General features: G+C 33.9%; 1 protein-coding gene and 1 pseudogene across 1 annotated transcript; both read left to right on the top strand.

Moving 5' to 3' along the window:
* The first annotated feature begins 847 nt into the window (after positions 1–847).
* On the top strand, positions 848–1,874 carry LOC145946693 (uncharacterized). The gene is made up of 2 exons (XM_083056450.1): positions 848–1,416; positions 1,553–1,874. The coding sequence occupies exons 1-2, from the start codon at positions 848–850 to the stop codon at positions 1,872–1,874; spliced, it is 891 nt and encodes a 296-aa protein (XP_082912576.1).
* Positions 1,875–4,045: 2,171 nt separating this feature from the next.
* On the top strand, positions 4,046–4,795 carry LOC145946658 (elongator complex protein 3-like; annotated as a pseudogene).
* Positions 4,796–14,624: the final 9,829 nt, after the last annotated feature.

Consider the following 14,624-nt stretch of genomic DNA (forward strand, 5'->3'; position numbering starts at 1 on the left):
CGATGTCGTCGACCTTCTCAATGCGCATGCGCGCGAAAATGTACTGTTCAAGCAGTTCATGTTAGATTGCGTTGAAGTCGCTACTTGACCTCTCTAATATTAGGTTATTATAGGTTATCTGTCAGTTTTGATGAGATGCGCGTAGGTCAGTCACATGCATAGGATGATGATGATTTATTAATAATAAAAGAATAAATAAAAAATTCATTTTAATTGTATAAAAATTGTTCATATAAAATAAGGAAGTGATTAAAAGTCAATAATAGTAAATAATGTAAAGAAAAAGTCATAAAAATAATTCATGGCACTAATATAAATGATAATTCATAGCACTATTATGAATGCTATAAGCTATTAAAAATGTACATTTATTTTATGATTTTTCTCTTTACGTTATTTATTATTATTAGCTTTTATTCACTTTGTTGCGTGCGTGATAGACCTAAGAGAGGAATACCGATAGAATGCGCGTAGCGCGACCACGCACGATATGTGTGTGGAAGGGGGAGTCGTGCGTACGGGGGACACGGCCGCGTGAGGCACCGGGCAGCTCTCGAACTCGACTTCCTTCCTTCCGGGATTCCGTCTAGAGCTAATCTCGAAGCGAGAACACTTGTGAGTTAGATCATAGTAATAAACGATTGTGAGCAGCACATCGACTTGATTACACCCGCCTACTCCTTCTCACGGCTAATCCAACAAGTAACATAACAACTGGCGACGAGGATGGGATTGCCGTGAAGCACCGATAGTGGAGCAAAAAGCCGCGCAAGGAATTCGGCGAGCACGTGGCACGAACTGATAGTAACCACGGCGGGACGGACGGGACCAGACCAACGGCGTAATAATGCCAACAGGAACAAATGTCGAAGCTACAGCGGAAACGAGAGCAAGTACACTAAATTCTTTTTCAATTAAATTCTTCGATTCCGGGACCACGACGTTACAACGTTGGCTACAAAGGCTCGAGGGAGCATTTGCGATATGCGGGATAGATAGTACCGCGAAGGCCGCGTACCTTTTACACTACATGGGCGCGGCCGCCTTTGACGCAGTCTGTGATAGATTAAACGAGCAAGATTCATTTGGAGTGTCTTTCGAGGCTCTCAAGGCCATCCTATACGAGATCTTCCAGCCCGAACCATTGGAAATTGCTGAAAATTTTAAGTTCCACCAGCGCAAGCAAGAGGAGGGGGGAACAATCCAGCAGTTCGTTACGGCGTTACACAAGCTAAGTGTGCATTGCAAATTTGGCGCATACTTAAAAACTGCGCTGAGGAATCAGTTCGTATTCGGACTGGCCAGCGCAAAAATTCAAAGCAGATTATTGGAGAGGAAGGACTTGACCTTTGATCTGGCGGTACAGGTGGCAACATCGATGGAGTTATCGGACAGGGGGAGCCAAGCAGCTTCAAGGCACATCAACGGCTGTTGAATACATACAAGCAGCTAAAAAAGTACAAAAGAAGAAAGGATCTACAAATAAGTATCAAAATAAGTCGTCAAAAACCACAGTAAGCGAACACGTACATAACCGTAAGGCGAATTACAGTCAGGGTAATAATTCCAAGGAGGTTAAATGCTACAGATGCGGCAAGGCGCACCTTGCATCAAAGTGCATACTCAACAAGGAGATTCGATCCAATGGTTGCGATCGCAAGGATCATCTGCAGCGAGTGTGTTTCCAAGCTAAAGGTCATACGAATCAAGTTGAGGAAGTTCTCCATATGGAACAAGCAGAGTATCGAGACAAATTCGAAGCGATCTTGACAATCAACGGAAAGGAAGTCACCTTCGAGGTAGACAGCGGATCAGCGGTGACGCTGATGAGTAGACCACGCTCGAGCGCTATTTGCAGGTTCGACTATCCATAGCACTAGCCTTAAGTTAATTACATTCTGTAAAAACGAGATCAATGCGATAGGATTTATCACTGTACAAGTTGAGGACCGCGGAGAGACGCGAGACTTAAATATTTAATTAACGAACGTTGATAGGAGGCCATTATTAGGTCGGGAATGGCTCCGACAGATAAAAAATACACTTACGTTTAACGATATTCAAACAACGCAGGTTGATTATATGAATTCATTGTCAGACTGTAAAATTCCGATGGAGACAATACTACAAAAATATAAAAATATTCGCGACGCGGAGTTATCAGAAATCAAAGGCATAGAAGCAAGAATTACCTTTATTTCATATAATATTATAATATTATATTCTAATATTATATTAATAATTTTTGAGTTATTGTAGATGTATTTTCCTTTTATTTTTATAATGACAATAAAATATTTACAAAATTTTAAATTGCATTGTCATTTTTATAATGTATGTACATACATTATATATATATATATATACATTTATATGTCATTTTTATAATACTCTAATAGAACAATTCAAGCGCGCGCGTAATGCGCTCCTTTTATTATAAAAAGAGCTCTGTAAAGTGAGCAGTCACTTTCTGTTCACGTTCTGTGATTATACACAAGTTAATATATATAAGATATTTGTATATAAAATAAGAAATTAATAAAGAATAAGAAATTTTTATAAATAAATGATAAATTATAAATAATTCTTATGAATAAAAATATCTTTTCAAAAAAAACTCATCACTTTAGCGAATTTTTAGATAATGCAAATTTTTAATGTTGAATAAATAAATATAGATAATTTTTTTAACAAAGAAAGTTATTAATAATTTAAAATATATTAAAAGTTTACTGTGTTTACATATATTATGGTATTTTATGCTTTATATTTGTCCAGGATCGGGTGATTGTCAAAATGGATATATGCTGGCGCGACTGGATACAGTCGACGGAACGTCGAGAAACAATAAATAATTGGACACTGGTGCGAATAGTCAATTTATTTATGTACGGTTGAAAATTAAGTTGTCACAACCCGTGGAATTTGCGATGGTTCAGATGCGTAACGTCTTTCACTCTTCACAGATTATTCTCAGCTCGCTCGTTAATCGCTCGCTTACCAACGCAGTCTGAAAGTCGAGGTATTAGCGGTCACTCTCTCCTCGCACATCTCACCGACCTGACGCGATTCTTGGTATTGGAACCTATCGTATTTAGGAACGATCTATATGCCCAAATATGGAATATGTTGGCTTGTTTACATACATCTACAGATTCAATAAATCGGCGTATCCGTGAGCTGTCGAGTGTGTCCGACAGGGAGGAATGTCACAGTATATCAAGAGACACGGTAGTGTCTCGCGCCTAGTTGAGGGCGTAGCCGACTCCCGCTTTAGCGAGGCACTGTGTATCTTTACGCGAATCGGACAGTTGAGTCTATTATAAATTTCGAATCCTCAATAACGGCTGAAGCAATCGCGTTTATACTAAACTTAATCGATAGATTGAGTTCGAATTATATAATGAAAGTGTCTTTATTTCTGCTCTACGTACTTTGTAAGCGGAAATATCATAATGCAAAGTCTAAATGTGAAAAATTTCTTGTAAGAAACGTCATCATCATTATCATCGTCATCGTTCACGCATACATAGTAGTATCGTGCTACACGTATTCACACGTATACAACACATGCATACACGTATATTCACACGTAAACAACACATGCAATAGATGCATGTATTGGAAATGTCCAGCTCTCAATGTTTTACAACAGATGGCGTTATTAGTGCTCTATCGGTATTAGCAGCGTACGGGGTTATGTATATAAAATAATAAATAGTTACGTGCGGGGTTATGTATAAATAAATATTGATACGTTATCATTTTAAACTATTTCTTTCATATAATAATAATTACTTTCTTGCTACACTACCATCCTACTATTATCCTTTTTTTATAAGTACCTACATAATTATTGATGTAAAATAAGGAAGCGATCTTTACCAATAATAATTATTTATATACTTATGAAAGATGTAGTACGATGGTAGCGTTGCAGAAAATTATTATGAAAGAAATAGTAAAATGATAACGTAACATAATAAAAGTAAGAAATACATGTGATATGCAATACTGCATCAAAATATTCAAAGTGATAGCTCACATGATGCCAGATTTACCAAATGTTGACTTTGAACGAGATGTATATCAATTTATTATTGTAAGTAATGGTTCTATAGCTTGTACATATTAATATTTAAATTTAATTAATTTAATTGATTGTTTCTTATTACTTCTATATATTGTTATATAAATATTATAATTTGTAGGAATTTTTCAAAATCCTGCGTTTTGAGCAGATGGATTAAAAATTTATCCGACACTTGTCATACGTGGAACTGGTTTGTACGAATTATGGAAAACTGGAAGATACAAAAGTTATGCACCGAGTGTACTGATCGATCATATTCTGTCTTTAATACCATGGTGGACATGGGTTTATCGTGTACAATGTGATGATATACGTATGCCATTAGTAAGGTAAATGTAACAACAATATTAAATCATATGGATAATATATACATTTATGATTATACATAATATATATGTATATTTTTTCTTTAGATAGATTATACTTTAAAAAAACAGTTCCGGTGTAGAACATGGAAATTTACGTCAGTTAGCTTTAGCCAGAATGAAGGATTTAGGTACAGATTGCCGTGATATTAGGACATGTGAAGTAGGCATTCAAGAAATACATAATAAAGTGCAGCCCTATGAAGTTGAACTTATATGACGTGATTACGTTGCTAATGAAGGATGGGAAACGTTTCTATCATATGAAGATACTATGCAAGATATTCTAGTCGGTTTACTCAGATTAAGAAAATGCTCCGATAACACATTCAGGTGAGTTTTAATTAAAATAAAATATACTTGAAAGATAAATTTTGTAGACTATGATGTATACATGTATCAATATGTAATTAATAATTATTAATAAATCTTATAATTTCTTGTATTAGAATTAAAATGGAAATTTACGTGAGGTAGCTTTAGCCAGAATGAAGGATTTAGGTACAGATTACCGTGATGTTAGGACACGTGAAGTAGGCAATTCAAGAAATATAAATAAACTTCAAAAATTTAATCATTTTTATAATGAATTTATATAATTATTTCCGTACAACATGGAAAAAAACACTGTTCACCTTGTTAAGAGCACGCTTGGATGCGAAAAATGCGATGAAAAGATTTCGGTTATCCAAAATAAAATTATAATTATTAACAGAAAATTACATTTTTTAATTAAATATTATTTCAAACTAAACAAAAAGATATCATTATCTACCTATTATACCTAAAATTCAACTATTTTTATAGACATCCAACTTGCTTATAATTCTATATATTGATCATTATAATACTGTTTCTAATATGACTATGTAAAATTTATAAAATATAAAAAGTGATGAAAGTAATTAATTATAAAATTAGAAATTATATAGTTTATAAATAATATATATTGTATATGTACTACATATATATTGTATATGTAATATATATTGTATATTATAATGCACTTTAAAATAATTTGAGAAATTACATGTACAATAACAATGTAATAGTTAACTAATCTTGCCTTGACAAATTTGAATTTTATAAATAATTAAAAAAATTTTAATTTATTCTCTTACCACTTATACTTTCCTCTTTCAATTTATCCTAAAGTTTCAAAGTACTCAAAATTTATCTTCCACTGCATAAAAATATTTATTTACATTCTTATTGCCACATACATTTATATTATATATAAAATTAAAGATAAAATTACTTTTATAATGTTACATTCTACATATCTCTTCCTTAATGTATATGTATTCTGATATATATCTTATATATATGATGTGTATTCTCACTTCTGCATGTACAATGTGTTTTCTGCATTATACGACACATAAAATTATAAATAGATTTCTATCCCGAATTCTATTACGAATTTACGAATTATCTATTAAAATTGTCTAAAGTTGTCTTTTATATTACTAATGTGTACAAACATTAATTTAAAAAAAAATGATATCGAATATATCAGAAAATCTTTCATGTGAATTTTTTTATAAATATAATTCAATACTTGTAATTTTTTATATAATAATAGATAAAAATATTATTTTTTATTTTTACACGACTATTAAAATTTCATTCTGTTACGCACGCGAGTTGTACAAACTTAATATGCAAACCTAAAAAACTACTTATTATAACCCTGAGAACACAAATGGCCTCATTTACGTAAAGAATTCGTTTGACTTATTGAAGGCGAAACAATTTTAAAAAATTGAAATTGTTAAATTGCTTACAATATATCAAATTGACATTTAGAAAATACAGCAATTTTTAAAAAGATATTATTGTATATTACTTAATTTAATTTTTAATGGAAATTATTAACAATATCTAAATAATTATAATTTTGACAAATTTTTACATTTAATTGATATGTAATGAAGATGAATTCGAAAAGATGTAGTTGATATCAAAAAATTATGCTTTGTATTGGATGTAATTAGCCAAATAACCACTTGGTATTTTCTATAAAATTAAATTTATGTCGAAATAAACAGACAATTTGCCAATTATTCTATAAAGTTTTGATGGATATGTAAGTCGTATATTTTATTTTCCGCGCGTTACGAATCTTACTAGGTCAGTTCGCTCCGGTGAGGTTTTTTAACGAAAGCCAATCAAGTACCGCTGCAGACAGAACCCACAAGAAATGCGATTTTCATAGTCTGTAATCGCGCGACCGTCAATGAGGAACATTGCGAGATCCTGAAGAATGTGTTCAGCAAGAATAAAAATAAAATAAAAATTAATATCACTTAAATGACAGAGCTCTTCTAAGATGGCGTACCTCATCAATTGAACTTTAAATGCTACATGCTGATGGCGGAAGTAAATCAGAAAGAGGTAAAAAATATTTTTTCAGAAGCATTAATAAAAGTTAAAATTTACGAAAAATATAATAAGAATATTGAGAAATTAAATGCAATAAGATTGCTATATTGCACTTCTTATACTTCCATTCTCGTAATCATGAACATATGATAAGACTAGTCATTTTTGGTATCACTTCTTATACTTCCATTCTCGTAATCATGAACATAAGACTAGTCAATTCAGTGAATCTGTAAAATAAAAAAGTAATTTCTTTGTAATAGTTGTAATTTGCTTATAAATATTTCATATACTTACTATTGCAATATTTTTTATATTTACTATTTACATATTTATATATATTATGTTTCCGCGTCCACGTCCGCGGTCACGTCCTCGTCCCCGTGCCCTGCCGGCTCTTGCCCATCGGGCAGTTTTTTCTTTTACTGTAAGAAAAATTATATTTATATTATATATTTATTGATATTTTATTTAAATACTTTTGTGTGTGTGTGTGTGTGTGTGTGTGTGTGTGTGTGTGTGTGTGTGTGTGTGTGTGTGTGTGTGTGTGTGTGTGTGTGTGTGTGTGTGTGTGTGTGTGTGTGTGTGTGTGTGTGTGTGTGTGTGTGTGTGTGTGTGTGTGTGTGAGAGAGAGAGTGAGTGAGTGAGTGAGTGAGCGAGCGAGCAAGTGAGTGAGTGAGCAAGTAAGTGAGCGAGCAAGTGAGTGAGCGAGCAAGTGAGTGAGCGAGCAAGTGAGTGAGTATTTATTACATATATTCTATGGGTGCTTTCCAGCAATGACACAGAGCGACACAGAGTATCATTCTATCTTTGTTGTTTACTAGTATTGAAAGAAGATAGAATGATAGTGTTGCTCTGTGTTGTTGCTAGAAAGCACCCATTATTATATAATTTACTTACATTGCAATGTAGGCTGCTTCATTCGTTGCAGCCACTGTTGTATCATTGTCAGCAGTTACCACAACCTGCTGTGGTGGCTGCGCTTTTTGTATCAATGATAATTGTTTCTGTAGGTTTCTTAGCTCTGCTTTTAACAAGTCATTTTCTAACGTTGCAGATAGTTCTTCATTGTCCATCTGAAAAAATCAAAGAAAATGTTATTTCAGCAATTAAGAACTACGAGTGAGTATAAAGCGTGGTCTACAATAGCAGTAAGTAAGCAGTAAGAGTAAGCAGTACGAAATGGGATTTGCCATTTTGTCGGGAGTAATGAAATGAACAATTCTCATTTCGTACTGCTTACTCTTACTGCTTACTTACTGCTATTGTAGACCACGCTTTAGAGTAATTTTAAGGTTAAAATCTCACTCTCGTTCTCGTTCTCATTTTTCGCTCAAAAATTAATAAAAATTACTTACGATTTGTTGCTCCGAGCTGCTGCCCGCAATGGATTTAGTTTTCTTGTCTGGCATTTTTTAGTATGCACACGCGGTGTAACTTGCCGGATTATTTTATTAAGACGTGCAGGAGCAAGAGACGCGCCAAATCGCTTCTGCGCATGGGACGCGGAAACGTTTGTCGCGCGGCAAGAAGCAGTACGTTGATTGGCTACCGTTTCGCTTCTTGCTGCGCGACAAGCGTTTCCGCGTCCTACGCGCAGAAACCCTATAAGGTGTGGTGCCACGCGAAACTGGCAACATTATTATACACTGTGACTGAGTATAATGAGATAACTTTTATCACAGTCATCACAGAACAACTTTCTGTGCTATAGTAGAGCGATTATATTATAAAAAAAACATTGGAGGAAGATCCAGGTATGTTTATTTTTATATTATTAATAAAATATATATTGTACAAATAACTACTTTCTTGTTATACAATCATCCAACTAATTGTTTCATAAGTATATAATTGCTGATATAAAATAAAAAATTATACCAACAATTATGTACTTGTGAAAAAAATAGTAGGATGGTAGCATAACAAGAAAGTAGTTATTATAATGAAAGAAATTAGTATAACACACATATATATATATATATATATATATATATATATATATATATATATATATATATAGGTAATATTTAAATCACATGTATATAGTAATGCAAAATGTAGATCTTGCTATTTTTTCATAATATATATATTAATACAATATTAGTAATGACTCTTTTGTGTGTTACGCTACCATTTTATTATTTTTTTCATAAGAATAACTATATTTTCTTATTACGTTATCATCCTACTATTTCTTTCATAAAGATATATTTGTTGATATAAATAAAAAAGTGAATCAGAATTAATAAATAATATAAAGAGTACTTATAAAGAATATGTATCTATATATATTGATAGCTTATAGTAGTATTCACATAGCAATGTTATGAGAGCTATTGAGATATCAAATATGTACATTTTTACATTTTCATTTTAAATTATTTTTTATTATTAGCTTATTCGGTTCCTTGTTTTACATTAATAATTATATATTTATGAAAGAAACTATTAGTATGATAACGTAGCAAGAAAGTATACGAATATACGATATAATATATTTACAAATATAATATAAATTTACTAAAGAGTGTGTATATATTATATATATATATATATTCGTAAATACTTTCTTGCTACGTTATCATACTAATATTTGTTTCTTTCATGAATAAATAATTTATTTAATATAAAACAAGGAGGTGAATAAGCTAATAATAAAAAATAATGTAAAATGAAAATATAAAAAATGTACATTTTTGATATCTCAATAATTCTCATAACAGTGCTATGTGGGTACTATAAGCTATCTATAATATATATATAAATACATATTCTTTATAAGTAATCTCTTTATTTTTTATTTTATATCAACAATTATATCTTTATGAAAGAAATAGTAGGATGATAGCGTAATAAGAAAATATAGTTATTCTTATGAAAATAATAAAATGGTAGCGTAACACACAAGAGTCATTACAAATATCATTATATTAATATATATATATATATATATTATGAAAAAATAGCAAGCTATCTACATTTTGCATTACTACATACATGTGATAATTAATATTATCTATAAGTATATATATATATATATATATATATACTAATAACTTTCTTGTTACGCTACCATCCTACTATTCTTTCATAAGTACATAATTGTTAGTATAATTTTATATTAGCAAATATATATTTATGAAACAACCAATTGGATGATTGCATGATTGTAACAAGAAAATAGTTATTATTATGAAAGAAATATAGGACATCACATATGTAGTATCACATGTATATATATGGTATTTCTTTCATATTAAATATATATATATATTTGACGTGTATTGTTTTAATATAATGTTAAAATTTAAATAAGAAGTATATTAAATTTAAAAAATTATTTGTAGTTTTTCATTTTAATTTAAATATCTTTGAAATTATTAATTATTAAAGAAACGTTTTAAATAAGTTATTTAATGTTATTAGTTAAGCAATCTTGTTATTTAAAATTAAATTTAAAAATAAAGCATAATTTGTCATCTATGTATTTATTTGTATGTATAAAAAAGTTATATTTTAATAAATTACAGTTATTTTTTAAATGTGCATTACAAATTACAATAAAATAAAATTTTTAGGCAATCTTTAAGAAGATTTAAGAAAAGAAGATCAAGAAAAGAAGAAAAGAAGATCAAGGAAAGAAGAAAAGAAGATCAAGGAAAGAAGAAAAGAAGATCAAGAACAGAAGAAAAGAAGATCAAGAAAAGAAGAAGGGTCAAGAAAAGATTAGGCTGCTATGCGCCCATACAAGGCTGCTGTGCGCCTACAAAAAGTGGCTGCTGTGCGCCCATACAAGGCTGCTGTGCGCCTACAAAAAGTGGCTGCTGTGCGTCCATACAAGGCTGCTGTGCGCCTACAAAAAGTGGCTGCTGTGCGCTCATACAAGGCTGCTGTGCGCCTACAAAAAGTGGCTGCTGTGCGTCCATATAAGGCTGCTGTGCGCCTACAAAAAGTGGCTGCTGTGCGCCCATACAAGACCGCTGTGCGCATACAAAATTATTACATTACATAGTTACAAAAAATTGTATCTTTTTAAATTATTTTATTCTTATCGAATATATATAAATATAAATAATGTCTGTAAAGACAAAAAAACATAGAATTCTACTACCTACAGATAAAGATATAATCATTCGAGGTGAATGGTTAACCGATATACATATGGAACATTTTAACTATTTATTGCAAAATTGTTCGGATTATAAACCTGTCGAAACATGAAGATTACAACTTCCTGATACTATTCAACCTATGCCAATTGATAAAAAACATATACAAATATTACATAGTTCGTCAGGTCCATCAGATGGACATTGGGTGTGTAGTTATTACGATACAAAACATATGTTTATTTATGATTCATTAAATAATAAAAAATTACATAGACATCATGAACAATTCTTAAAAAGATTATTTCCAACATATAACTTTGAAAAAAATTCTGTCGAATTTCCTACTGTACAATATCAACCAAACGGTAGCGATTGCGGGGTTTTTGCAATAGCCTTTGCAATTTCATTGTTATTCAATATTAAACCCGAAAAAATAAAATATGATCATAGTTTAATGCGTTTGCATTTAATTAAGATTTTTGAATCTAATGTTATTGAGCATTTTCCACAAAATCCACAATATGCTCCTCAAAAGGTGCTTCCATTAGCAGTAATAAAAGCAAGAGAGATTGAAGCATCTCGTAAACGTACTATACGTCAATGTGAGACGGAACGTTTGAATCGGTTAGAAAAGCAACGTCATATTTACCAATCTAAAAAAGAGTTCAGTAATAATCAATTACAATTAATGGAAAATATTTCAAAGAATTTAATGAAAACAAACAATGATATTTATGAAGAAACTAAGCAGCATGATTTGGAAAATCACTGTGTAAATAAACGTGCACGCTATTCACAAGATTTAGAAAATAATCATAATAATCAATTACTATTAATGGAAACTGCTTCAAAGAATTTCATGAAAACAAACAATATTTATGAAATTAAGCAGCATGATTTGGAAAATTACTGTGTAAATAAACGTGCACGCTATACACAAGATTTAGAAAATAATCAATTTAAAAAATATGATTCATATGAGCAAGATTCCGAAAAGAATTGTATTGAACAGCGCGATCTGTATAAACAGAGCTTTGAAGATAGATGCGCTAAACGACGCAATTGTTATAAACAAAATTTAGAAGTCAATCGCGCTAAACAGCGCGATCGATACACACGAAATTTAGAGAATAATCGCGCTAAACGACGCGATCGATATAGACGAAATATAAAAAATAATCGCGCTAAACAGTGTGATCAATATAGACGAAATTTAATAAATAATCGCGCTAAACAGTGTGATCGATATAAACGAAATTAAAAAAATAATCGCGCTAAATAGTGTGATCGATATAAACAAAATTTGGACTTCCGTTTCCAGTTGCGTGATACAAGGTTGAAGTGCTGTCAGAGAGTGTGTTTTGAGTGGTTATTAGAGGTAGGAGGAAGAGAAAAGGCGAGAGAGAGTGAGTCAGTGAGAGTCTGGAGTGAGTGCATGCCGGGGGAGTGCAGGCGAGTTGGTTGAGAAGGGAAAAGAGCGGTGAGAAGGGAGTAAAGTGGTGCAGGTGGAGTGAGTCAGCAGTTAGGGAGATAGGTCAGGGGCGCAGAGGAAGAGGAGGGGAACTAGGAAAGGTGAGAACGGGTGTAGAGGGATCGGAGCAGGTGTAGTAGGTATAGGGAAAGAGAAAGAAGTAGGTGGCGCGAGAAAAGTCACTAGACATAGAGTAAGGGAAGTATAGAAGGGAGATGGATGAGGTGCAAAGAATAAAGAATGTTGAGAAGAGGGAGTGAAGAGGTAGCACGGGGACGCCGGAAGAGGTTTTGAAAAGGAAAAAGGATGAATTAGAAGATATAGGATTGAGAAAAGAGATGGAGGAGAAAGGGGATTTACAGTGGATATTTAGGAAAAGTAAAAAGGTGATAAGATCGCCAGAGACAGAAAGGAGAGAGGAGGCAGGAGGGATGGGGGAGAGTATAAGAGAGATGGGGAGGGAATGGAAGGAGGAAATAATCAGAGAGATGAGAGAGATAAGAAGAGAAATTAAAGAGGAGATTAAGGAGGGAATAAGAGGACAGGAAGAAATAAGAGAGGAGATAAGGGAGCTGAAGAAAGAAATGGAGGAGAAGGAGAGAAGGTGGGGGAGGGAGAAGGAGGGGTTGGAGGGGAGGATTTTAGAATTAGGGATGAAAGTGGAAGAATTGGAGCTGAGGAAGAGGGGGAGAGGAGGGGGGAGGGAAAGGGAGAGGAGATGGTTGAGATGAAAGGTAGGATTAATATGATGGAATGGAGGTGGGAGAGGAAGGAAAGGGAGGAAAAGAGAGGGAACATTATAGTAAAAGGTATAAAGGGTGGGGAAGGAGGAGTAAAAGGGGAAGTGGAGAGAATTCTAAAAGAGATAGGGGTAGAGGGGCCGGTGGGGGAGGTGAGGAAAATAGGGGAGGGAAGGAGAGATGGGACTAGTATGGCATTAGTAAGGGTAGGAAATATGGAGGTTAAGAGGGAAATAATGGAAAAGAAAAGAAGATTGAGGGGTAGAGAGGAGAGGATTGAGGAAGATCTTACGTGGAAAGAAAGAAGGATGATGTGGAGATTAGGAGAGATCGCTAGGAGGGAAGAAAGAGAGGGGGCGTGGGTACGATATGGAAGAATATGGATGAGGGGTAAATGGTGGAGGTGGGATGAGGTGAGAGGAGCTGAAGGAGGAAGGGGGAGAAGAAGGGAAGGGGGTAGTGAGGAGAGGAGGGGACGAGGGGGAAATGGAGGTGGACATATCGCAGGAGGCAAAAAGGAAGGGAGAGAACGAGTAGGAGAAGGAAGGTGAAAAAGGGAAAAGGGAGAGAGAGGGGGGAGGGAGAGATGGAGAGCTGGGGAGAGGAGGGGAAGAAAGAAAGAGCGAAGAAGAGGGAAGGGAGGAAGGATGGAAAGTGGCATTTTGGAATGTGGCGGGGCTAAATAATAAGGATGCGGAATTCTGGGAAGCGATAAGGGAATGGGACGTAATGTTCTTGTTAGAAACATGGGTAGATGAAAAAGGGTGGGAGAAGATAAGAGGGAGGTTGCCTTGGGGATTTAAGTGGGAGGTGCAATATGCGAGGAAGAAAAATAGGAAAGGAAGGGCAATGGGGGGAATAATAGTAGGGGTAAGAAAAGGGTTAGGAATAGAAGGAAAGGGCGGGGCAGATAAGGAAGGAATGATGGAGGTGATGATAAAGAAAAAGGGGGAGGGATGGAGATTGGTGGGTGTGTACGTAAATGGGGATTTAGAAGAAAAATTAGGAGAGATGAGGGAGTGGATGGAGGAGGAGGGAGGTGGGATTAGAACGATAATATGGGGGGATTTTAATGCTAGAACAGGAGAATTGGGAGGAAGGGTAAGGATAGGGGAGGAGGGAGAAGAGGAGGGAAAGGAAAGAAGGTCGAAGGATGCAAAGGTAAATGGGGAAGGGAAATTGTTAGTGAGAAGATTAGAGGAAATAGGATGGGCAATAGTGAATGGAGGGATGGCAGGAGATGAGGAGGGGAGCTGGACGTACATGGGGCCAAATGGGAGATCAGTCATTGATTATGTGATAGTGAAGGAGGAGGTGAGGGAGGAAATTATGAGGGTAGAGATAGGAGATAGGATTGACTCGGACCACATGCCGGTAGTGGTAAGGATCAGAGGGGAAAGAGGAGGATTGGAGAAGAAGGTAAAAAAGAGGGAAAGGAGGTGGAACTGGTCGGGC

The sequence above is a fragment of the Prenolepis imparis genome, unplaced genomic scaffold (genome assembly GCF_030444845.1).
Source record: "Prenolepis imparis isolate NDT839.2.m4 unplaced genomic scaffold, iyPreImpa1.0 SCAF_18, whole genome shotgun sequence".
Classification (NCBI taxonomy): Eukaryota; Metazoa; Arthropoda; class Insecta; order Hymenoptera; family Formicidae; genus Prenolepis; species Prenolepis imparis.

What these genes read in the sequence shown, in the direction of transcription:
- LOC145946693 (XM_083056450.1), top strand. Translation starts at nt 848, where the DNA reads ATGCCAACAGGAACAAATGTCGAAGCTACAGCGGAAACGAGAGCAAGT. An exon ending in GGGAGCCAAGCAGCTTCAAG is followed by an intron (nt 1,417 to 1,552) that starts GCACATCAACGG and finishes GGCGAATTACAG; the next exon opens with TCAGGGTAATAATTCCAAGG.